This window comes from Prionailurus viverrinus, chromosome D1 (assembly GCF_022837055.1).
Source record: "Prionailurus viverrinus isolate Anna chromosome D1, UM_Priviv_1.0, whole genome shotgun sequence".
In the NCBI taxonomy this organism is placed as follows: domain Eukaryota; kingdom Metazoa; phylum Chordata; class Mammalia; order Carnivora; family Felidae; genus Prionailurus; species Prionailurus viverrinus.
In genome coordinates this window covers 22066677-22091296 of record NC_062570.1, presented here as the reverse complement: position 1 = coordinate 22091296, position 24620 = coordinate 22066677, and the positions used below count along the sequence as shown (strand labels likewise).

The following is a 24620-nucleotide window of genomic DNA, read 5'->3' as shown; positions in this document are numbered from 1 at the left end:
ATCTTGAAAGGGCTTTTGAGAAGAAGGAAGGGAAGGCCCATGAGGGCGGGGACCATGGCTATCTTGTTCAGCATTGTACCCTCTGCACTTAGTAGGTGCTCAGCAAACACTTGGTAAAGAAATGAATGAATGAACGAACGGATGGGTGGATGATGGGGAAAGATGGGACCGAAGATCCCTGAAGGGCCTCTGAGACCACAAATTGAGTTGTGATATATTAGAAGGCGGGAGGTAAGAAGGGGAAGGGAAAAGCTGTCTGGCCCATGGCTCACAGCCTCTCTCACCCCCGGGACTCAGTGCCCATTTCCAGGCCACAGGTGTTAGTGGCTTCGACCACTGTGCTGGAGCTCAGCGAGGCCTTCACCCTGAACTGCTCGCACGAGAACGGCACCAAGCCCAGCTACACCTGGCTGAAGGATGGCAAACCCCTCCTCAATGACTCGAGAATGCTCCTGTCCCCTGACCACAAGGTGCTCACCATCACCCGCGTGCTCATGGAGGACGACGACCTGTACAGCTGTGTGGTGGAGAACCCCATCAGCCAGGGCCGCAGCCTGCCCATCAAGATCACCGTATACAGTGAGTCTCCCTGCCCGCTTGCCCCTAGGACTCAAAACCCCGAGAGGCAAGTGCTATGAGGGACTGAGGACATCCCAGACAGAGTGCCCCTGGATGGGGAGAGGCAGAGATGGGCCAACTTTCCATAGAGGACAGCAACAGTGGGCAGTGGGTTCAGTAAGTTCTGCCATGGGCCAGCCATGCTGCTTGGGGCTCCTTTTCCTTCTGCTGCAGGAGCTCTGCTCACCATACTTGCGGCCCCTCTGAAGTCTCCCTCGCCTCTCTGCCTCTCTCTCTCTCTCCCTAGGAAGAAGTTCCCTCTACATCATCTTGTCCACAGGAGGCATCTTCCTCCTTGTGACCTTGGTGACAGTCTGTGCCTGCTGGAAACCCTCCAAAAAGTCTGGGTAACTCTCCAAGCTCCACACCCTGACACCCTAATCCTTCAATCTGTCCCCACCCCGAGCTCTGTTCTTTTCTTAGTCTCGTAAATACTTATTCTCCCAGGACCCTGCGCCTCTTCCCGGGAGATCCATCTTACCATTCCATGTGTTGCATATGGAACAAACGACATCATGTGCTCACCACCCGCCGACAGCCCGGTGCTGTAATAACGGTCCCACTTGCAGGGCACCTTTTGTGGGCCAGGCACCAAGGTTGTGGGCAGTGAACTGCCTTTTAAGTATGATCATCTGCAATTTACAGATAATAACACCCAGACTCAGATGTGTTAAGTGACTTGCCCTCAATGCTAGCCACAGACGCAGGATGCAAGCCTAGATGTGACTCATTCCAAAGCCTATGGACTATTGCTGCGCCCACTGTGCCCAGCCCATCTCCCTGTTACACGGCCTCTCCTACTGCCACCAGACTCTTCTAGGGACCCTGACCCCAGGCCCTCTCCTGCTCGTGTTCAACAGCTCTGTTCAGAAGCTGGTGGGTTGATTTGCAGGAAGAAGAGGAAGCTGGAGAAGCAAAACTCCCTGGAATATATGGATCAGAATGATGACCGTCTGAAACCAGAAGGTGAGCTCCCAGCCACCCACTCACCCATCCCATCGCCACTCAGATCAGTGGGCTGCTGGGAAAAGGCAGAACTGGGCCACAAGGAAGCCAGCTCTGCAGGGCCCCTTCCTCCACCAACTGCACGAAGACTGCAGAGCAGGGAGAGGTGCGGCCAAGGTAGGACCCCAGGTATTCTGGATCCTTTGGTGGAGGTTGTGTTGGGGCCTTGACTGGCCACTTGGGGAGCAAAGAGTACAGGTGCTGGCTGGTGGCAAGGGCTCTGTACCTGGGCCAGCCACCCCCATTCTTCACCCTGTGCAGCAGATACCCTCCCACGAAGTGGCGAGCAGGAGCGGAAGAACCCCATGGCACTGTATATCCTGAAGGACAAGGTGAGCGGCTTCCTGCTGGTGCCCACAAACACACAGTGAGCCCTGCCATGTTCTGCTGCTGGGTAGCCATACCATGCTCATGTCTCTTTCCAGCGCTCAGACTAACCCTGAGAAATATTTGCCTCACCCGCACTTTAGGGAATAGAAAACTAAGGCCTACAGAGGTGAAATGACTTGCCCAGGATCAAACAAGTGAATACACATAAGTGGCAGATCTAGGCTTCAAACCTAGGTCTCTGGACACCAACTCTGGTGATTTCCCCCACTATACTACAACTAAGTCTGTCCCAGGCTGTCCAAGCCAAGCGGGAAGAAGACAATAAGGGGACAAAGCACTCAAGTTAATGCATTTGAACATTTCCTGAGCACTTACTTACCAGGCACTATGCTAAGGGGTCTGTACTGCAAGAAAAACCAGACGTATGTCTGCCGCCTTCCACGAGGTGGGAGTGTGGAGGGAGCCGTGCCCGCCTCGGTATTCCCAGCGCCCTCCAGGGGACGCTCACCCCGCGGCGCGTGTCCTTGCAGGACTCCCCGGAGCCCGAGGAGAACCCTGCCCCGGAGCCTCGGAGCGCCACCGAGCCCGGCCCGCCAGGCTACTCCGTGTCGCCGGCGGTACCCGGCCGCTCGCCAGGGCTGCCCATCCGCTCGGCCCGCCGCTACCCGCGCTCTCCGGCGCGCTCCCCCGCCACGGGCCGGACGCACACGTCGCCGCCCCGGGCCCCGGGCTCGCCTGGCCGCTCGCGCAGCGCCTCGCGCACACTGCGGACTGCGGGCGTGCACCTGATCCGCGAGCAAGACGAGGCCAGCCCGGTGGAGATCAGCGCCTGAGCCGCCTCGGCACCCCCGGGGGATGGGGGGGTACGCCCGGCAAAGCGGCCGGGGCCCGGGGGAAGGCGGGGGAAAGCGGCCGCCGCCGCTGCCGCGAGGGGCCAGGGGAGGTCCCCGCGGGGACGAGTCTCGCGTGTGGGCGAGTGTGAGCATGCGCGGGTGGGGGACGCGGTGGGGCAGGGAGGAGTGGCTCTAGTGGTGAAACTGGGTCGCGTCTGCTCCTGTTTCACCAGCTGTGTTCTTAGTGGGTATGGGTTGTGCCCTCTTAGGACCATATAGATTATTAAATTTCTGGCCCAATCCCCCAAGGGTCTTATGAAAACTAACATCAGTAACCTAACTCCCTTGACTATCCGGTGCCCTTCCTAGGGAGCTCTAAGCTTCCACCCAACCTTCCTTCCCTCCGAATGAACGCCTGGTTCCCTGGGACACTTTTTTGGCAAGCTCAGATTAGTGAGGCCACTTGCCCAAGAGGAACAACTGTCCTAAACTAAGGGAAATCAGATGGCGGTTACTGGGTGTGCAGAGAGGACTGTTCTGAGCATCCGGGGAATCACTGTGAAGGCAGTGCCTCGGAGCACCCTTCTCTGGACACCTGGTACCTGGGGACCTACCAGTTTGGTGAGGCAGGAGTCAAGTACATTGCTTTGGCCCCTGACCTGAACCCTAGCAAGGGCAAAGGATTCAAGCCCCTGCCCCGTGCTTGGCCTCCTCCCAAAGCCTCCCTCTGGGTATACCAAGAATTCTTTCCGCCTTTAGCCTCTATTCCTATAGAGAAAGGGGTTCTCCCTCCCCTGGCCCACAAAGCTACATCAAGTGAAGAACTTTTTAAAAACCCTCACACCTATGCCTTCTCCCTGGCTTCCTGACAAAACAAGCCTTTCAAACAATCATTGTCCCTGGGGAAGGTCCCTGGTCTTCCTTCAGCTGTAAGAGAATAAGGTTCCAGTCTGCAGAGTAATGGTGGGGGAGGGGAGAAGGAGGAGGTTTAATGCTCCCCAGGACGGCAGGGAGACAAGATCCAACCCTTGGCCTCCAGCCTCCCACCTGCCCTGCTCCCAGATGCTCAGATCCCAGGAGACAGGACAAGGGCAGACTCCCTAAGCACACAAACATAGAATACAGAGAGGCTGGGCCGCTGTGTCACCAGGCCATGCCCATGTCACTGACTCTTGAACAGTTTGCAAGACAGACAGTAATCTACTGTGCGAAGAGTGAGGGCAATTAAAACACTGAAAGAGAAGGAAGGCCTCTGTGTTCTAACCTCTCTTCCGTGATGCCTTTGGGGCCCTTGCAACCCTGGCCCCTCTCCAACCTCCTGAGCTCCAGCCCTGACTCTCCGCTATCTCACAGAGACCCCCCTGTTCCCCGCCCCGCCCCTCCACACTGGGGCAGGTTTTGTGCCAACCCCAAGGGCAACAACATTTCTAATCGGCCCCCTTCACCCTGACCTCCACAGCATGCCCCTCCCAGCTCCCTCCCTGCCCCCATAGCCAGGACTGCTCCCCTCACTCTCCCAGGTGCCTCATCCAGAATGAGGTCATGCCTGGAGGGGAGAGTTGCTCAGGCAGGTGGGAGACGGAGGACTTGGAGAAGGGGTGCAGGCTGCTCAGCCTTGCAAGGCGGGGTTGGAGTGAGGGAGATGAGAGCATGCTGCACCCCCTGCCCTGGTGCTGAACCCCTGACAGGCTGGCTTCCCAGGCTCAAGCCAAATCTGCCTTAAATCCGGGGGGGGGGGGGGGTAAGTAAGGAAGTGGTTTTGGTTTGGTTTGCTTTGGTTTTGATCTTCATCTTTGTATTACCAGCATCTAGCAGAGTGCCTAGCACATCCTGGATGCTCAATAAACTTTTAATGAAATGGAATGGCAACTTTATTGCTCTTGAGTGAGGAGAACAAAGCAGACAGCTTAAAAATACCAGTCCTTTCCCTTTTCCCTTTTCTTCTCATTTTCCATCATCCTTCAGCCTCTTTGCAAATCCCAAATTGTCCGCTTCACAGCCATCACTCACTCACCATGTATTCATTCATTCATTCATTCATTCCAGTGCTCTTTCATTTATTCAACAAACATTTGTTAACCTACCATGCACTAGGCCCTGTGCTAGACGCTGGGGAAACAGTGTAACTATGCCATGACCCCTACCCAGAAGATAGTCCCACGGAGTAAGCAGATCAGCACAATACAGTGTGAAAAATGCATGCCAGAGATAGATACAGTGTCATCTGACACCATGTAAAAGCATCATCCAACTTAGATTAGGGGTATCAGCAAAGGTATCTTAGAAGAGAACAGGTCTGAACTTAGTCTTAGATTAGTTGATCAGGTGAAAAACAGGATGAAAGGACACATTCCAGGGAGAAGGGGCAGCATGTATAAAAATTTGGAAGTAGAAGGTAAGTCCAGACTACTTAGCACTTGTTAAGTGTGGATTACCTAGGGGAAAAGGTTTATTTTAGCACTATAATGGAAGACTAGACTTGGGCCAGTGGCCGGGTGAGAGGGCTGAGTCTGAGACTCCTGGATTAAGTTGGTATCATAGAAGGGAGTCCTAAACTTCTTTTTATTTTTTAATTTTTTTACATGTTTATTTATTTTTGAGAGAGCAGTGTGTGTGTGTGTGTGTGTGTGTGTGTGTGAGCAGGGGAGGGGCAGAGGGAGACAGAGACACAGAATCTGAAACAGGCTCCAGACTCTAAGGTGTCAGCACAGAGCCTGATGTAGGCCTCGGACTCACAAGCCATGAGATCATGACCTGAGCCAAAGCCAGATGCTTCACCAAGACTCCCAGACGCCCCCAGACCACCCCACAAGCTTCTAAAATAAAAATGCAAATCCTTTTTGGAGAAAAGCATCTCCTAAAATTTTCAGAGTTTAAGACCAAAGATGAGTTGATCATGAAAGTCCATTAAACATAGAAGGAAACGAATCACCATGAGTGGGAGTCAGCAGTTATAAGAAGCAGTAGATTTAGAACCCTAAGACCTTCAGATATTGGAATTATCAGGTATAGAATTTAAATAATTAAAGGGGCGCCTGGGTGGCTCAGTCAGTTAGGCGTCCTACTTCAGCTCAGGTCATGATCTCGCAGTTTGTGGATTCGAGCCCCACATTGGGCTCTGTGCTGACAGCTCAGAGCCTGGAACCTGCTTCAGATTCTGTGTCTCCCTCTCTCTCTGCCCCTCCCCAGCTTGGACCCTGTCTCTCTGTCTGTCTCAAAAATAAATAAACACTAAAAAAATATATTAGAATTTAAATAATTATGAAATGCCTGAAGAAATGAAAGACAAAATTACAGAAATGAACAATCAATAAGAGACTGTCAAAAGCAACCAAAGTTGAACAGGAACAAAATGGAACTTTTATAAATAAAAATAAAATGTATTGAAATAAAAATGTAAATGAGAAAATTAAACAGCACATTACATACAGCTGAAGAGAGTTCCATTGGAAGATGTTTCTGAAGAAATGTAAGAGTAAGGCACAGACCAACAAGGGGATGAAAAATATGAAAAAGAGAATAAGGGATGTGACACACAAAATGAAAAGATCGAACATATATTTCATCAAGAGCTCAAAGTGGAGAATAGAGAGATGGAGGAGAAACTATTTTAAGAGTAATGACTGAAGTTTTTGTAGAACTCATGGTAAGTGGAAATATATAGGAAGGTTAACACAGACCTTATGTAAAAAGGTTTCCACACCTACATAAAATATAGTCAAACCAGAGCACACCAAAGACAAAGAGAAGATATTAAAAGCATCCAGAGAGAGAAAGACGGATCTTGTATGTTTAGACAACAACCATAATAGAAAGCCTTGGAAAGTGGAGTAGGACCTTCAAAATCATGGACATGAGTACCAACCCAGAAGATCATACCTTGCCAAGCGATCTTCCAAATATGAGGGTAAAATAAAGATATTACCAGATGAACAAAAACTATAGTTTACCATCAACACTATAACAACTCCTCAAGGACATCTTTTGGGAAGAGGGAAAAGCAAGGTTTGAGAGACAAGAAACGATCATGAGTAGAAAGGTAGGCCAATCTAAATAGTGCCTTATAAAATGATAGTAATAGTATCTAACTTGTACTTTCCAAAACCTAACAAATAAAACTCAGGGAAATAATAGCATGCAAATTGGGAGGGGGTTATCAGCATGAAACTATTGCAAGGTCCTGGAATTCTTTGGGGAAGAGAAGATGGTTAAGATATTAAACTTCAGATTTGATTAAATACTCAGGGGAATCTTACCAGAGTAACCACCGAAAGAATAAAATGAGAGAATTGGTATAATTTCCAAACCAGTAAAGGGAAAATAGAATAAAGAAACAAACACAAACACAATCAATTTTTTAAGCCAAGAAAAAAGAAAAAAAATTGACACAGAAAAAGTGAGACAATAGAAAGCCAAAAATAAGGTGGTAGAAACAAGGCTAAATTATAAATAAATTGTAAATGGCCCAAATTCATCAGTTAAAATACAATCTGTTGGATTATATTTTTAATAATTCAGCTATCTGCCATTTAAATGATATATACCCAAAACAAAGATTTGGAAAAGTTGAAAATAAAGTAATGGAAAAAGATATACCAGGCATATAGCAAGTGAAAGGAAGCTGGGGTAGCTATTAACATAAGACAAATGGACTTTGGAACAAAAAGCCTAATTAGTAGGTTGACCTTACATCCTGTTTGCCTGTGACAGTCCTGGCTTACTCCCATTATCCTAGCAACAACTAGTATGCTCTTTGACTCCCAAAAGTATCCCAATTAAATAGATGGACTCCTTTAGTATTAGTCCTTAATAAGGTGCCTTGAATTTGAATGCAAATCATTTATTTCAGGAAATACCAGTAGAGTAGTAAGGAAGTAAATCAGGAAAGACATCAAAGTCAATAAAGGACATGTTATCAAACCAGTTAATACTGTGGGGAACTAGAGCTCAATACTATGGGGAATCCTGAACGAATAGTTTGAAATCAGATTTTAGATAAACTTTAGGATAATCCCAACTGAGAGGCAAGGTAATGGGGGTATTGATCCCCCAAATCCTCATCCATCATTCATTTAGGATAGAAGGCCCTCTTTTCGGGCCTTACCTCTTAGTGCTTCCAACTTGCCCTGCATGTGTCCAAATATGGTCCCCAAATAGAGCTCCATGTATTCATAGAAAGCAGCCTTCAGTGTAGACGTAAATTCTGAGGAATTATAAATGGAGCCTCAATAGTGTTTGCTACAGAGGGTAACTATATAATATTAAATTATTTACTTCACCAAAAAAAATTTTAATTGAATCATGTATATCTAATTAATTAACCTCAAAATATATGAAATATATACATATACACCACATTTTCTTTATCCACTCATCCATTGATGAGTGACTATGGCAACAGGTTGTTTCTGTATCTTGGCTATTGTGAGTAATACTGCAAAGAACATGGGGCTGCAGATATCTTTATGAGATCTTGATTTCAATACCTTTGGACATATACCCAGAAGTGGGATTGCTAGATCATAGGGTAGCTCTAGTTTTAATTTTTTAAAGAGCCTCCATGCTGTTTTCCACGGTGGCTGCACCAGTTTGCATTCCCACCAGCAGTGTACTGGGGTTACCCTTTCTCCATACCTTCATTGTGCCTTGTCTTTTTGATGATGGCCATTCTAACTGATGTGAGGTGTTATGTTATTGTGGTTTTCATTTGCATTTCCCTGATAAACCACAGCTACGCATTCACCTGCTACAGGACATCTTGATTGCTTCCAAGTTTTGACAATTACGAATAAAGCTGCTGGAAACATCTGTGTGCAGATTTTTGCATGGACATAAGTTTTCAACTCCTTTGGGTAAGTACCAAAGAGTGCAATGGCCAGAATTCAAGAATAATTTAAACATACAAAATTCATAAATGTTATACACCATGTTAACAGATTAAAGGAGACAAACTATCTCACTAGATACCAAAAAAGATTTGTAGAATTTAAAACTTAATCATGATCAAAAGCTCTGCAAGAATAATTTAAACCTACAAAATTCATAAATGTTATACACCACGTTTACAGATTAAAGGAGACAAACTATCTCAATAGATACCAAAAAAGATTTGTAGAATTTAAAACTTAATCATGGTCAAAAGCTCTTAACAAGCTAGAAACAAGTGCCCTTTGCACTTTAGAAACCTGATAAATAGCATCTACAAAAACCATCTGCAAACCTCATTTTTTAAAAAATGTTTATTTTTGAGAGAGAGAGAGCAGGGGAGGGAGCAGAGAGAGAGGGAGACAGAGGATCTGAAGCAGGCTCTGTGCTGACAGCAGAGAGCCCGATGTAGGGCTCGAACTTAAAAACCGTGAGATCATGACCTGAGCCGAGGCCGGACGCTCCACCAACTGAGCCACCCAGGTGCCCTGCAGACCTCACTCTTAATGGTAGAACTTTAGAAGAATTCTTTTTAAAATGAAAAAGTAAACAGAGATACCCACAATCACTCCTTGTACTCAGCATTGTACTGCAAAGCAAGAAAGAACAGAACGGTATAAAGATGGGAAACGAAAAACAAAAACAGCATATTTGGATTGCATAATTTCCTACACAGGCAACTCAGAAGAAACTACAAACTATATATCAAGGCATCTCAGTTCTTCTTTGCTTTGTAATGAACCACCCCAAAATTGAGTGACTTAAAAGAATATTGTTACAATTCTCTGTGTCAGCAGTTTGTGTTGGACTGGCTAGGTGATTCGTTTGCTGGTGCTGCATGAGGTCGCCTGTGTGACCACATCATCTGGTATCCTGAACTCGATCTGGATGCCTAGGATGGCCTCACGCACATGTCTGCTGACGGATACTGGCTGTTGGCCCGGAAGTTTAGGAATCTTCAGCTAGAATAGCTCATCTCTACTCCATGTAGCTAAACCAAGCCTCTTCACATGGCAGTCTCAGAGCGGTGTTTCAAAAAGTCAAGAGCAGAAGTTGCAAGCCCCCTAGAGGCTTAGACTAGAAGTTTCCACACATCACTTCTACTGTATTCCATTAGTCAAAGCAATTCACAAGGCCAGCCTAGCTTCAAGGTGTTGGGGAAAAGATTCCAGTTCTTTGTGGGAGGAAGGGTGACAACATTGCAAAGCAACAAGTATACAAAATGGTAGGGATTATTGCAAATATCTTTGTTAATAGTCTCAACAGGAGGCTTACCAAGTCAGCTAAAAATACATTTAACAAAAATATGTGTAATATTTATACAGAGCAAAATCTAAAACTTCATTGAAAGGCATCAAAGAAGGGCTAAATAAAAGAAGAGGTATACACGTTCATGATCAGGAAGGCTTAAGGTTATAACAAGTCAGTTCTTTCTATATGTTCAATCAGTTCACAAGGTTTTCAAGGAACTTGATAAGCTGAAACCCCAAGTAGAGCCAAGATACTTCTGAAAAAGAGGAAAGGACTCACCCTACCAGATATCAAAATTTATTAGACAGCTCTAATAATTGAGACACTCTGATGTTCATGCAGGAATAGACAAATAAGCCAATGAAACAAGCTATACATATATGGATATTTGATGTGTGACAAGGAATCATTGTAGGTCATTAAATAAGTAACGCTGGGATTATTGTTTACCATCTGAAATATATATACATATATATATATATATACACATAAGGCATATAAAATAATCAATTAGTGATAGATCAAAGACTTACATGTGAAATTTTTATAGTCTCAAAAGAAAATATGGGAGAATGCCATTTTGGCTTTAGTGCAGAAGAAGTTTTCTTCAAAAACAGAAAGAATGTACTAAACATAAAAATAAACATATCTACAGTAAAATTAAGAACATCTGTTACACCATAAAGAAAGAGGAAATATAAGGCCAAACTTGTTTTTGCAGCATCTATAATCCACAGAGAATTATTATCCAGAATATATAAAACTGAAAGTTACTGAGAAAAAGACAGATAAGAAAATAAAAAATGAGCAAAATATGGAAAGAAATACTTCCCAGAAGAAAAAATGCAAAGAGTGAGTAAACACTTGAAAAGATGTTCAGCTTTATTATTTAATCAGGCAAATGCAAATTAAGGCAATAATAAAATATTATTTTACATGTTAGATGGTCAAAAATTAAGAAGTCTACCAACCGTTCTGAGAATGTAGCTCAAGGACATTGGTACAACCAACTGATTGGGAAAACTATTGTTACCATCTAAACTTGAATATTTGTATGCCCCAAGACCCAGAAATTTTACTACTAGGTTTATTTATTCCCTAGAGAAACTCTTGAACACTTACAGTCATATCAAAAGACATCTAAAATAAAGATTAGGGGCAGCACTGTTCATAATAGAAGAAGAAAAAACCACTTGATATACTACATGGCAAGGAAATTATCAAAGACACTCTTCTGCAAAGAATCATAGAATTGTTCCTGATTCTTGATAGCACCCAATTTAAAGCAAAGCTTCACTTCCTAGGACCCTCCCCAATATCACCCAGTCAAAGCCCAAATCCTAAAACAGGTTCTTTCTAGCAACTTAGTGTTACTAAATAACACTGAGTAAGTAAGTGTCTCTTACTGAGACACTACACGGTTCCCCATGGTATGTGCACACTCCTTAGTTGCAAGGAATAATAAATCCAACATGTTCAATAACAAGTGTGCTTGTGGTGGTCTTTGGCTGGAAGGCATTGACAAGTTGAACACAAAGTACAGTAACCGATGCTTTTTTCTTCTTGGACATGTGAGCAGATGGTTAAATGTTGATGCTAACAGCCTTTGAAATCTCCATTTGGCCCAATCTCCAATGTTTGGTCTAGGTGTGATCCATAGTCATTGGTGCTAAAAACCTCAAGAAACTTGTGGTTGAAAGTGTTAGATGTAATATCCCCATGAACCTTGTTATTGCCCATGATGTTGATGGGACCAGGAACTAAGGACTAGATGCTATGCCAGTGAGATGGCATCAGGGCAACTCTCCCATTCACCTCCATTTCCCTCCAGCCATTGGCATCTTGCAACAAAGATGAGAATTTGGAGATTGGGACTTCAGCAAAGAAGAAGAAGAAAAAAAAGGTAAAACAAGAAGACCCAAAGGGCAAGATCTCAAGACCAAAAAGAAAACCTATGAGTAGTTGGGGCTGGCTGTGGCTATGTCGGTCAGGGACAGGGTATGGCATTCCCAGAACACTCAACAGATAATTAACACATATTTATGGGCCCAGCACGCTTCCGCTGCGCGACTCTGCTAATTAACACATATTTAGTATTAACATCTCCATATCTACTATCCATAAACCTCACACAAACATTTTACAGATAAGGAACGTGGGGCTCAGAGAGGTCATGTGACTTATTCAAGTCTCTCTGCCAGTAAGAGGTGAAACCAGGATCTATGCCTAAGTGTGACTGACTTCAAATCCTACCTGAATTCATACTTGCACCCTACCAGCTTGCCCAGCAGGAGTCCTGGCTGCATCTTCAGAGAACACAGAATAAGAAGCCAGAGAAGCCAGGAGCCAGAAGCAGAAAAAAATTTCCTCTGGAGGGTCCTTCAGAAGGACACTTAACTCCTCTCTTCTCTCTTCCCTCTTATACGCAACTAAAGAGTTACTCACAAAAACACAAAACTCTAAAACCAAGAGGTGAAGGAAGATACTGTATAACTGGTCACTGGCCCCAGAGCAGAACTTCCTGGAAATAACTGGGGGCAGCTCCCACTGACTAATCTCATCCGCATGACTCATCCAGTCGGCTCTTCCTTAGTGGGTGGAAATGAGACAATAGGGATGCTGCTAGGCCAGGTTGCTGGAAATGAGCACTGTGATGTCTGGGAGCCATCCAGACATACCCTACTGTTGGGAATTCCCCTTGGCCATCACGCCATGGATCTCTGAGTGCCCTGGATGCTTGGACTGAGTGAGGAGAGTCTTAATGGCCCCCAGGAACAGCTCAGTTCTCAGCCCTTGGCTCTCCAGAGTCTGGGAATGGAGACAGGCTGAGCTGAAGGCCATCTTCAGGGATGAGGTACGTGACTGAGGGGTAGGGGTTGTTCCTCAGGCTGCTATAGCCTCAGGGGCTCCATTCTTGGGGCACGGCCCTGGAACTCCTCCTCACTGTGAACCTGCCTGTTCTCACTCAACTGAGGATGGGGCTAGTCACGAATCTGTACCATCTTTATGGATTGTAGAAATTTGAGGAAAATCAAGTTGGCATCAAATCATTAGCGGAGAACTTGGTTTGGCTCCCTAAGTCCAGTGTATAAGCAGAAGAGACTAAAGAAAGACTACTGATAGCAACGTTCTTGGGAGCAGGCAGTGTGTGGGGGGGGGGGGTAGGCAGACGGGCTTGGGGGTCCGTACTTGGGAAAATCCTAAATCGTGGTACATGCAGGAAATCCACCTGTCCCGCCACATCCTTCCTTGTCTGGTCCTTGGATGACTTCAGTGTCCACATGAATACCCCTTTCATCACTCCAGCCTCCCAGACCCTTGACGTCATGACCTCTGCTCCACTCTGCCCGACACACGTGTGCCCATGCTCGTTCCAAGGGCATTGTCATTGCCCTTAGCTCCTCCATTTCTGAAATACCAGACTCTGTTCTCTAACCCCAATTCCTATTCTTCCAGCCCTGTCACTACTTGCTTTCACTCTGTCTATTCTTCACCAGCTGGAAATGCCCAGTTTGTAGAGACCATGGTGTTCTCTTGTTCTGATTGTCTTTATCAGTCTTGGTCTGCATTTGAGGGGAAAGAGAAGGTGGAGTGAAGGAGGCCTAGGGCTGTGGCTGTGGCTGGCACAGAGGTCAGGCTGGGAAGGGGGAGGAAGGGAGGGAGTTAGCTGCATTAGGGGCCCCACAGAGGAGCTGGCCAGGAACAATGGGGAACAAAGGCTGGACACTCTTCCGCTGAGCCTCAGCTCCTGGCCTTGGCCTTCCGGGAACAGCTCCAGGAAATGGCTGAGATTCCAGATTTGGGAGGAAGAGACCTGTAAACAGGAGCTGGGCTCTGAGAGGGGAGAGCAGCCTCTCTCTGAGGGGGGGGGGGGGGTGCGGGGGGGAGGAGCGGCAGGGTGAGCACAGACTTTTCGGGTTCAGAAGCTATGAGGCTTGCCTGCTATAGCCACAAGGTTTCAGGGATGGAAAGACTCAGTAAAGTTCATTTACTCCAACCACGCTTCCAGGGCCTGAAAAGTATCCCTGCCGAAGATGCTCGAATAGTTTCGGTGATGGGATGTGCATAAAAATAAATAAATAGCAATACTGGCTAACCTTTACTGATCACTTAGAATGCATCAGGCACTGTACTAAGGATTTCATGCAATATCTCATCCCATCCTTGCTCCAGCCCTCGAGGTGGGAACTATTATTATTACTCCTACTTATTTTTAAAATGTTTTTAAGTTTATTTATTTTGAGAGAGACAGAGACAGCGTGAGTCGGGGATGGGCTGAGAGAGAGGGAGACAGAGAATCCCAAGCAGCCTCTGCTCTGCCAACGCAGAGCCTGATGCGGGGCTTGAACTCAGGAAACCACAAGATCGTGACCTGAGCTGAAACCAAGAGTCGGACACTTAACCCACTGCCACATTATGACTCCTAGTTTACAGGTAAGGAAACGAGCTTGCAAGGATGAAGGGACTCTCCCAAGGTCTCAGAGAGCTTATTTGATTTGTCTGTGAGCTGAACAGGAACACACTGTGAGCTTCTCCCGGATTGTCCCAGAGCCTCTAAAGCCTTCCCATCTTCTGCCCTACCCACCGCTTATCCTCGGACAACTGGGCTGTGGGATGACAATATGCTCCTGCTTCCCTCCCCTTAGCTGCCTCAGCCCACTTCTCTCTCCCCTCAGCTTCTTAGTGCCGTGCCCTGAGCCTCCACCTCTGGGCCCCCATTCCACTCTAGCAGGGAGCCACTCAGAGTAGAGGGGTAAGAACGGCCGTCAAGGTTTAGATGGAGGCTGAAAGTTAAAGGACGAAGGCTGTGTTTTGGAACTACGTCAGTGTGAGGACGGCCTTTAGGAAATCCCAGACTAGATCACAAGGTAGCTTCTTAGTGCCGTGCCCTGAGCCTCCACCTCTGGGCCCCCATTCCACTCTAGCAGGGAGCCACTCAGAGTAGAGGGGTAAGAACGGCCGTCAAGGTTTAGATGGAGGCTGAAAGTTAAAGGACGAAGGCTGTGTTTTGGAACTACGTCAGTGTGAGGACGGCCTTTAGGAAATCCCAGACTAGATCACAAGGTAAACTTTAGGGCCTGGGCTGGAGTCAGGGGTGATGGCTAAAGGGTCAAGGGCAGAGAGTCTCTCTCTGCTGGTCTCCTCCCAGTTCTCCAAGGCACCGAGGGCCAGGCAGGAAGCATGGGTTTCCTCAAAGCTGCTTCCCTCCTGGGGCAGAGTCTCGGTCACAAACAACCACCACCACCCCACCCCGCCCCTCCTTCCCTCCGCTGTGAGCTCAGAGCTGCAGGACAAAGTGCCTGGGACCACGAGAGAGGCCTGAGAGCAGCCATGGGCTCTGGAGGATCAGGCCTCCTCGGGGCCCCGTGGCCCCTGCCTCTCCTGCTTCTGCTTGTCACCGGTGAGTGTGGCCCTCCCCTCTCCTAGCCCCTGCTCCCTTGATCCAAGGCCTGGACAAGGGGAGAAGAGGTCCCCCTTGCTCCCTTGCTTCCCTTTTTTCGTGGGGGTACCAGAGATGATGATGATGATGATGATGATGATGTATATGTGAGACAGAGACAGACAGACAGATTGAGAGCTCTGCAGATCCTTGCCTGGATGCCCTGCATAGCAGCTCTCTCCCCTCCCAGATTGTTAATGGAAGTTATCTTCAGGCAAGAGAGGGCAGAAGAGATGTTCAGGGATTTGGGGGCCCTGTTGGTAGTCGGACTGGGCTCCGCCCCCCTTTCCCTTCCAGGAGGTATGGCTCAGGACTCCCCACCCCAGATCCTAGTCCATCCCCAGGACCAGCTGCTCCAGGGCCCCGGCCCCGCCAAGATGAGCTGCCGAGCCTCGGGCCAGCCGCCTCCCACCATCCGCTGGCTGCTGAACGGGCAGCCCCTGAGCGTGGTGCCCCCAGACATACACCACCTCCTACCAGACGGAACGCTCCTACTGCTGCGGCCCCCTGCCCGGGGACGTGCCCACGACGACCAGGCCCTATCAACAGACCTGGGTGTCTATGCATGCGAGGCCAGCAACCGGCTGGGCACAGCGGTCAGCCGAGGCGCTCGGCTGTCTGTGGCGGGTAAGGCCTGGGAGGGGAGGCCCGGGGCGGGGTGCACCTGAGGCCAGATGCCTGAAGTGAGGACATATAGGGGGATATCTACGAGGGAAGGCCTGGGCTGGGTGAACTGAGGAGGGTGGGGCTCTGAAGAGTAAGCACAAGGCGGCGAAATGGTGGATAGACCAGAATGGGGCCAGTGTGGTAGGAGTCACCAAGGCAGGACCTCTGCGGAGGGGAGCACTGGACGTTCCTCCCTGCTGACCCTCCATCATCCCTGCAGTCCTTCGGGAGGCTTTCCAGACCCAGCCTCAGGATACAGTGGCCACTGTGGGCAAGCAGGTGGTTCTGGAGTGCGGGCCGCCCTGGGGCCACCCAGAGCCCACAGTCTCGTGGTGGAAGGATGGAAAACCACTGGCCCTACAGCCAGGGCGGCACGTGGTGAGTGAGCCCCCCTTCCCCATACTTTCTCTGGTCCTGAGCATAACTGGGCACACCCTGAGGGAGTCACCTGCCCTCCAGCCCCCGTGTCCCCCGCAGAATTTGAGGAAGGGAAGGCAATGAGGCCTGAAGCTTCCCTCCCCAGTCTGAGCCCCTCCCACATGAGACACTTCACAAAGCGCCTGGCCCTGACAGGTCTCCAGGGGGTCGCTGCAGATGGCAAGAGCAGAGAAGAGCGACACAGGCACCTATATGTGTGTGGCCACCAACAGCGCAGGACGACGGGAGAGTCGGGCAGCCAGGGTGTCTGTCCAGGGTAAGTCGAGGGTGGTCAGCTAAAGTTAGGGCCTGGTTCTGGCTGGGGTCAGCGTACGTGGGGGTCAACCTGGGATCAGGATCAGAGTGACACGGGCCCCATCGAGAGGGATGTTCCCCAATCCTGGAGTAGAAATAGGAGTGCTCTAGACTGGGAAATCTAGGAGTTGTGGTTTCTCCAAGTCTGGGGGATGTTTCACCCCTCAGTCCCATCACTCTGGCCTACGGCCCCCAGCCCAGCCCTATGCTCTCCACAGAGCCCCAGAACTACAAGGAACCTCTGGAGTTGCTGGCTGTGCATATTCAGCTGGAAAATGTGACCCTGCTGAACCCAGACCCCGAAAAGAGCCCCAAGCCCGGGCCTGCTGTGTGGCTCAGCTGGAAGGTGAGGCCCAGGCCCTAGGGGTGGGTGCCAGTCCGAGCTCAAGAAAGAGCCGGCCGTCAACTCCTTGACCTCCTATCCTTCCTCTGGACTCTTTCCCAGGTGAGCGGCCCTGCTGCACCTGCTCAGTCGTACACAGCCCTGTTCCGGGTCCAGACGGCCCCAGGAGGCCCGGGAGCTCCCTGGGCAGAGACCCTGCTGGCCGGCTGGCAGAGCGCGGAGCTTGGGGGCCTCCTCTGGGGCAAAGACTACGAGTTCAAAGTGAGACCGTTCTCCGGCCGGGCTCAAGGCCCTGACAGCAACGTGCTGCTCCTGAGGCTGCCTGAACAAGGTCAGAGACAGATGTCTAAAGGACCCAACAGTATACTCTCTGATGCCTTCTTGTCTTCGGGCCCCTGGACTGTCCCACTCCAGTTTGGAGGGACGGTGGGCCTTACTCCTGGACTCCCTTCTGCCATGGCCAGGCAAGCAGAGCTGCAGGAATCTCCTATTCTTACCAGTGTGGTCTCTGACCGTGTCCCCATCCCAGATCTTTTTCCTAGAGTCCCCTCCTTCAGCATCCCTTACAGCCTCTCTTCCTCCCCTCCAGTGCCCAATGCCCCTCCCGGGGAGGTGACCTTAAAACCTGGCAACGGCAGTGTCCTTGTAAGCTGGGTCCCACCACCTGCTGAAAACCACAATGGCATCATCCGTGGCTACCAGGTACCCCCCCACCACCTGCCTAGTGGTGCCAGGACATCCTCTTGCCTGGCATCCTGCATACCCTTGTTCTGGGCACTAGGAAGCAGCACCTGTGCAGAGAAGCAAGGAAAACTTGCTGTCGCTGAGCAAGGGTCTGCCCGACACTGCCAGGCACTTTCCTACGTGATCTCATTTCATCTCAGAGTCCGTCCTGGGTTATTATCCCTAATTTATGGACATGGAGAGTGAGGCCAAGGCCACAGGTGCAGGAAACAGAGCAGGAATCAAACCAGGCTGTGTCTGACTGTCAACTTCTAAGCCAGTGGGATCAGAATGTGGCTCTTGGGCCAGCAACACCAGCATCGCCTGACAACTTGTTAGAAATGCAAATCCTTGGGTCCTTCCCAGGCTGATGAATCAGAAACTCAGGGACGGACCTAGCAACCTGGATTGGTAACAAATCCTCCCAGTGACTCGAAAGCACAGTGAAATTGGAGAACCACAGCCTAACGCCCATTTTAGCAGATTGTTTTTTGTCCCCCCTGCTGTCAGCCTAGAGAGAAGGCTCTCTCACTCTGTAGGGAGAAGGGAATAGGAAGTGTGGCTACATCGGGTGGGGGAGTGCTCCCAGGGGAACAGCGGGGCAGGATGACCACATGGCCAGTGGTGGAGGACTCGGCCGCTGGGATGGCGCAGGGGGTGGTGCGGGGGGTGGTGAGTGCCCATTTCCCCTTGTGCCTCAGGTCTGGAGCCTGGGCAACACTTCGTTGCCCCCAGCCAACTGGACTGTGGCGGGCGAGCAGACCCAGCTGGAGATGGCCACCCAGATGCCAGGTTCCTACTGCGTACAAGTGGCTGCGGTCACGGGCGCTGGGGCTGGGCCCCCCAGTAGCCCTGTCTGCCTCCTCTTAGGTGAGGGCGGTGCCCACCCGTACCCCGCGAGCCCCCATCCCCACCTTCCTCTCGCCCTGTTCCCGCCTCACACGTCCAGCTCATTGTCTGCATGACCCTCATAGCGCCACCCACCCCTCCCACTGAGCTCAAATTCCCACATAGAGCGGACCATGGAGCGAGCCACTCAAGAACTCAGCGATGGTCCCTGGACCCTGGAGCAGCTGAGGGCCGCCCTAAGGCGGCCAGAAGTGATTGCTAGCGGGGGTGTTGTGCTCTGGCTGCTGCTGCTGGGCACTGCCGTGTGTGTCCACCGCCGGCGCAGAGCTGGGGTGCACCTGGGCCCGGGTAAGAGGATGGACCCCCGGGGGGCCCAGGCCACACGATGCAGGGGCTTAGATCTCTGGCCAGGTGTTAGGCCCTCTGGATTTAGCTCTCTCCCTTTTGCTCTCTCCCAGGTCTGTACAGATACACCAGTGAGGACGCCATCCTAAAACACAGGTGAGAGATGAAATGCGGGGGGGCTTGAGGTGAGGGGGCAGGTAGAGGGGCCAAGGGGCCGTGGAGCTGGGACAGAGAGTTGGATGGAACGCTGTCTCCCCTACTGCCAGGCAGTTCGGGACCCTACTACCCAAATCTCTCCTGAACTCCACGTGAGAATTAATTTCTCTTTCATTAGTGTTCCTACCACACTGCTTGACAGTTGAGTAAATGGAGACGCGGAGAGGCCAGACTTAAGTGACTTTGCCCGAGGCTACACTGCTAGTAGCTGGCCTTCTGAATTCCCAATCTAGGACTCTTGTCACCCACCTCTCACTAATCCTCACTACACTCTCCTGCTGACCCATTCTGCTAGGTGGGGAATGACTAGCACGGGACGACCAGCCTAATTTCTCATTTTCTCTGTAGACCCCGGGTCTGCCTAGCAGCGCCTTCGCATTCAGGAAATCACCCAAATAGGGAGTGATCTTCACAATAATCACCCACAGTTCCAGCAGAGGGCGCTCTGCCCCTATGTTCTCAATTCTCACGCCTCGTTCTCAGTAGCAGGGTCAGCTTGCAGGTACACCTGCTCCAAGTGTCTTTGGCTGCCAAAGCAAGTCTGTGGTTATGAGACAGGGTGCCAAGAAAGAAAAGATACTTTTTTGTCCTGTTGGCTGAGTTTCACACTAAATAACCATTTCATCTCTCTGCTCTTTTATCTCGTTGGATTTCCTCTGAAGGGCTTCACGTTCCAAGTCTGCATCTTTCAACAGAAGTTTATCAAGTACCTACAATGTGCCAGACACGTCCAGCCCTTGGGTTACCATTTTGCAAGGTTCCAAGTGGGCTGGGGCCGTATATTCCTGCGTTATTCTGTGCTCACTGGCCTTTCTCTTCCAGCTACCTCCTGGCCTTTGTTCTGTCCCCGAACCTTCTCTGGCTCCCCTGGAACTTTATCCCTTGTCTCTGAAGGGGATTCCACTCTGATTCTCTTGTTCATCCATCTCTTTAGCACAGGCTCCGTCCACCGGACAGCCATGCCAGCATATGCATGCAATCGAGAGCTAGATGTGTGGAAACATGTATAAGACACATGGAAGAGGTGGGGTGGGGGAAAATTCCATGTCTACCCTGATGGTACGAAGGGGAAAGGCAAAAGAGCAGCGGGAAGAACTAGCCTGCTATGTTCATAGGGAAAGATAAGCTGTTTGGTCTGGCTAGGATGTGGGTTGCAAGATGTATCGGAGTAAAGGATAAGGTCAGGGAGCTGAAGGCCAGACCAACAAGGGTGCTGCTCGCCCTGCTAGGCAGCTGGTAAATGGGGAGCCACTGACGGTTCTAGGCAGAGAAGTGCTTTGGTATGATCTCTGTTCTTGAAAGATTGCTCAGGCAGCCAGCAGGACACCCGGTTCAAAGGGAACCAGACTAGAGGTACAGAAGGCAAATTCCACGTAGCAAACTCTTGCTCTGCCAGCTGAGTGATCTCACATTTCCTCATTTCAACTCAAAACATCAGCCTTATATGGCAGCCCTTTTACAGATAAAGAACCAGGGCTTAGAGAGGCTAATAGACTTCTTTGCCCGGAGTCGCACACATAGGCTGTAGCAGATGGGGATTTTCACATTGGGTTTGTCTGTCCCCGGATCTGTGTTCCCTTTGTTTCAACACATAGCTGTCTCTCTTTAATGCCTCCTCATTCTGGGCCACTTGGACTTCCCTGGTCCCAGAATAAGAAAGGACCACTGAGTTTTGGGATGCCAGGTCAGAGATCCTAAGGAGTCTGTAAAGGGCTGAAAAGCAGCAAGAATAAAGCTGCTGCCACCCTCTACTCAACCCCTTCTGCTACCCTCTGAACTGGAGGTCTTGTCCAATGATGTTCTCGCTTCACCCCATTTCTTCTGTCCCCCCCCCCATTGTCCCAGGATGGATCACAGTGACTCCCCTTGGCTGGCAGACACTTGGCGCTCTACCTCTGGCTCTCGGGACCTGAGCAGCAGCAGCAGCCTCAGCAGCAGGCTGGGAGTGGACCCCCGGGACCCACTAGACTGTCGTCGCTCCTGTGAGCATGCCCAGTGGGGCCAGGGCTCTGCAGTGGAGCAGGGATCCCAGGGCTGGAGATGGGCGTTGTGGGGGTGGGAGGCACTCACCGTAATTCTTCCTGTCATTTTTACCACAGTGATCTCCTGGGATCCCCGAAGCCCTGGTGTGCCCCTGCTTCCCGACACCAGCACTTTTTATGGCTCCCTCATCGCTGAGCTGCCTTCCAGCCCCCCAGCCCGGCCAAGCCCCCGGACCCCAGCTGTCAGGCGCCTCCCGCCCCAGCTGGCCCGGCTCTCCAGCCCCTGGCCCAGTCCAGACAGCCTCTGCAGCCACAGGGGACTCTCTTCTCCCCGCTTGCCTCTGGCCCCTGTGGAGGCTTGGAAGGCCAAAAAGAAGCAGGGTAAGGATGGGGAGCATAGACACAACCCGAAGCGGGTGGCAGGAGGACCAGGAGTGGGAACGTGGTGGGACCGTGGCCTGGAGACCTCGAAGCCAGATGTGGGCTGTATCCCACCCACGGCTTCCAGTTCCCTGCCCTGGTGGACACCAGGTCTCCCCGCTATCACCAAGGCACTCAGCGAGGGGTGTGCTGGCCTCCGCTTTTCTTTACATGGTTGTCTGCTTCCACTCGGCCCACACCAGCAGTGGGCCCTCTTTCTGCATGCAATTGAATTTGGCAAACATTTCGTAAGCACCACTGTAAGCCAGATGTGGGGACACAAGAGACAGTTCTTGCCATCTAAGGGCTCAGAGTATGGTGACAGTGCCTGACCAGCACATAAGGAACTCTAGAACCTGGCGGTGTGCGACCGGTGCTAGCTTGAAGCCTCATCTCCATGGACACTGTGCACGGGCCTCTCCAGGCACTGACTCCCCACTCACTTCCCAGAGCAGATTGAGTAATTCCCTTCTGCCCAGATTCCTCTCCTGAATTCCAGCTACTTGCTTCGCCTTTCCAGAGAGAAATAATTACAGTCTCTGTTTCTTTTGGAACTACTATACGTTAGGTGCTTTATTTGTTTCATTTAATCCCCCCAACCTATTGGCTAGATATTATTTCTCTAATTTTGCAGGTGGGGAAAGAGGATCAGAAATGAGTCACTTGTTCAAAATCCCACAAGTCAGTAAGCTGCCGAACTCAGATTCGAAGCCAAAAAGGTCTGCTTCCTAAGGCCACCCTCTGAGAGCTCCCTTAGAAGATTTGATTCTATCACTATTTTCTCTTGTTTCTGAATGTGGGTCTGAGCCCCACCTGCTGTCTTCACAAGCCTTCTGTGCTGCTTAGTAAGACTTACGAATGTCCTACAGCCAATTCTTTCTTCCCCCCAGTGGATATAATCCAAATTTCACAGAGACAAAGATGGATACAGAGTAATTAAGAGCTTGTCCAATATCCAGAACTTTATGACTCTAAATATTAGCAAAGCTGGCATTCTTTCCAGCTTCGCCTCAGATGTATTGCATTAGGAATCCTCAGTGGGCACAAAATAGCAGCTAAAAAGGGATTGAACCAGTCCCATTTAAAACCCAGCCTTCCCACGGAGAACGGCACTGACCCGATTTAATGTAGAGCTCATCTTCGACTGTTAATACTGCTGGGAAAAAAAATGAGAAATTTTCTACAGCCAATTCTTCAGAAAGGTTCCAATTCCAAGATGAGACTTAGGTCCTCACTTCACCCTGTGCCTCTTCACCCCAGCCCCGCTGGTTGACCACAGTAAGGCCCCTGGGCTGGTGGACACTTAATCGCCCACCTCTGGCTCCTGGGACCTCAGCCACAGCAAGTTCGTGCTATGGTCTGGTCAGAGCCATGGAGTTTGGCTCTGCTGCTGTAAGTCCAAAAGACTGAGGATTCTTTGTCATCTAACGCTGGCAAGCTCTCTCAGTGCCCCCTACTCCCTTGACCTGTTTATTCTTTTTTTCTTATTATTTGCCCTTAGGTGGGTTTTTTTCTCCACCACTGATATGCTCAGAACTGTACTCTCCCGTGTTTCATCCATTATATAAGGATGTTAGTTTCACTCTTCCAGATACGCCCACTGAATATCCTAATTCATTCATTAATTAATTAGTACAAATATTAATTGCCATTCAGGTGTGCCCAGTGAGATTTGACCTAACCTTCATAACATTTTTATGGTGTAGTTTGCTCAAATAACAGTGAAACTAAGATCCAAGTAATTACAAGCAGGGTGGAAGGAGGCTTTTTGTTATGAGAATCCTTTAGAGGAAATGAATGGGTTGGGACAAATGTGGCCTTTTCTAGGACTGGCCTTTCCTCTTCCTCTTCCACACAAACCAACCAACTGACATGGGTCCCATTTCTGAGCTTTCTCAGGAAGCCAGGCACCAGACGAGACAAAGCTGTTCAGAGCAGAGTTGGAGCACCTGAAGTTGGCCTCCAGAACTCCCTAGATCATACAACAACTAAAGGAAATTTAAAAAACAAAGCAGCCTAGGTACAAAAGGAAATTTTGATGGAGGAAGTCTAGCCATTGTGTGGGTTTTCATCCCAGAGGCTCAGAAGGTCTGGCCACCGTATAGGGATTCCCAGGGGCCAGATAGTCTCAGGGAATGCCGTAGCCTTGATCTCCTCCCTGCTCTGAACCTGCCCATGGTGGCTTCCAAATCTTTGAGGACAGCTGTGCCTTGAGGATCCTGCCTGGTCTCTGGTTTACCAAGGAAGGAACCCCCTTCCTGACCGAGCTTCTGATCATGTGGCACAAATCTGAAGACTGGTTCCTTTTTGCCTTTACTTGATAGTTTCCTGGTTCCTGGTCTTGAGGAAATCTCTTCCATCACCCTTCTGGTTCCCTTTTGGCTTAAACTGAGATCCATTTGGGGTTTGGCCTGACCAAGAAGCATGCTCTAGGGTCACTGCACCCAGCTAGGTCTGTTTCTTCAGTTACCTCAGCTTCTCCACTATCAGAGTTCACTGAGAGCCCTGTCTCTTAAGTGGCCATGTGAGCCAGATGGTAGCCGCAATCTTGTGATTCTTCTCACCTGTGTTCACATCTACCTCTCTCATATTATCCATCTGTTTGTTCATTCATTCAACAAATATCAACGAATATCTATTGGTAGGGCACTGTCTCCCTGGGCGAGACCAACACTCTTCCTATTCTAGAGGTCCTCTCCTCCTCAGCTGACTCCTGTCCCACTCGGCATGGTGTGGGGTTGTCTTACCTACTCAGCTCAACTTGACAGTCCAACCCTTCTTCCCAAGTGAGAAACACTCGGGTTTCTCAGGCAAGGTTACCCACAACCATGTGAGATATTTGTAATGTGAGAAATGGAAATTAACAGATTCTCTTCAAGAAAAGAAGGGGTATTTGTCTTCACAGAGCCAAAATTCATGAGAAGAGTAGCAAGGTAGGGGGA

The 24620-nt window shown here is 49.6% G+C and overlaps 3 protein-coding genes across 6 annotated transcripts in view; 2 read left to right on the top strand and 1 right to left on the bottom strand.

The window, feature by feature from the left end:
• Window positions 1–2807, top strand: part of HEPACAM (hepatic and glial cell adhesion molecule) — a 13212-nt gene extending 10405 nt beyond the window's left edge. Inside the window, exons 3-7 of the mRNA XM_047878347.1 lie at window positions 298–579; window positions 866–959; window positions 1511–1584; window positions 1885–1955; window positions 2484–2807. Coding sequence (XP_047734303.1) covers window positions 298–579; window positions 866–959; window positions 1511–1584; window positions 1885–1955; window positions 2484–2786 — 824 coding nt within the window. The 3' untranslated portion in view covers window positions 2787–2807. The remainder of the gene's footprint in view (window positions 1–297; window positions 580–865; window positions 960–1510; window positions 1585–1884; window positions 1956–2483) is intronic.
• The window catches only part of ROBO4 (roundabout guidance receptor 4), a 27707-nt gene continuing 4374 nt past the window's right edge, over window positions 1288–24620 (top strand). Inside the window, exons 1-13 of one of the 4 annotated variants that reach the window (XM_047878343.1) lie at window positions 1288–1292; window positions 15253–15363; window positions 15700–16029; window positions 16289–16446; window positions 16642–16762; window positions 17019–17146; window positions 17246–17474; window positions 17733–17845; window positions 18568–18736; window positions 18881–19063; window positions 19174–19216; window positions 21122–21258; window positions 21376–21639. In XM_047878343.1, the coding sequence (XP_047734299.1) occupies window positions 15294–15363; window positions 15700–16029; window positions 16289–16446; window positions 16642–16762; window positions 17019–17146; window positions 17246–17474; window positions 17733–17845; window positions 18568–18736; window positions 18881–19063; window positions 19174–19216; window positions 21122–21258; window positions 21376–21639 (1945 nt within the window). In that variant the 5' untranslated portion in view covers window positions 1288–1292; window positions 15253–15293. Of the gene's footprint in view, window positions 1293–15157; window positions 15364–15699; window positions 16030–16288; window positions 16447–16641; window positions 16763–17018; window positions 17147–17245; window positions 17475–17732; window positions 17846–18567; window positions 18737–18880; window positions 19064–19173; window positions 19217–21121; window positions 21259–21375; window positions 21640–24620 lie in introns of those variants that run through there. The other 3 variants (XM_047878345.1, XM_047878344.1, XM_047878342.1) reach the window with 3 other exon arrangements.
• ROBO3 (roundabout guidance receptor 3) overlaps window positions 21960–24620 on the bottom strand; it is a 24827-nt gene continuing 22166 nt past the window's right edge. Inside the window, exon 22 of the transcript XR_007156342.1 lies at window positions 21960–21970. The gene's annotated coding sequence lies outside the window, so the exon portion shown is untranslated. The remainder of the gene's footprint in view (window positions 21971–24620) is intronic.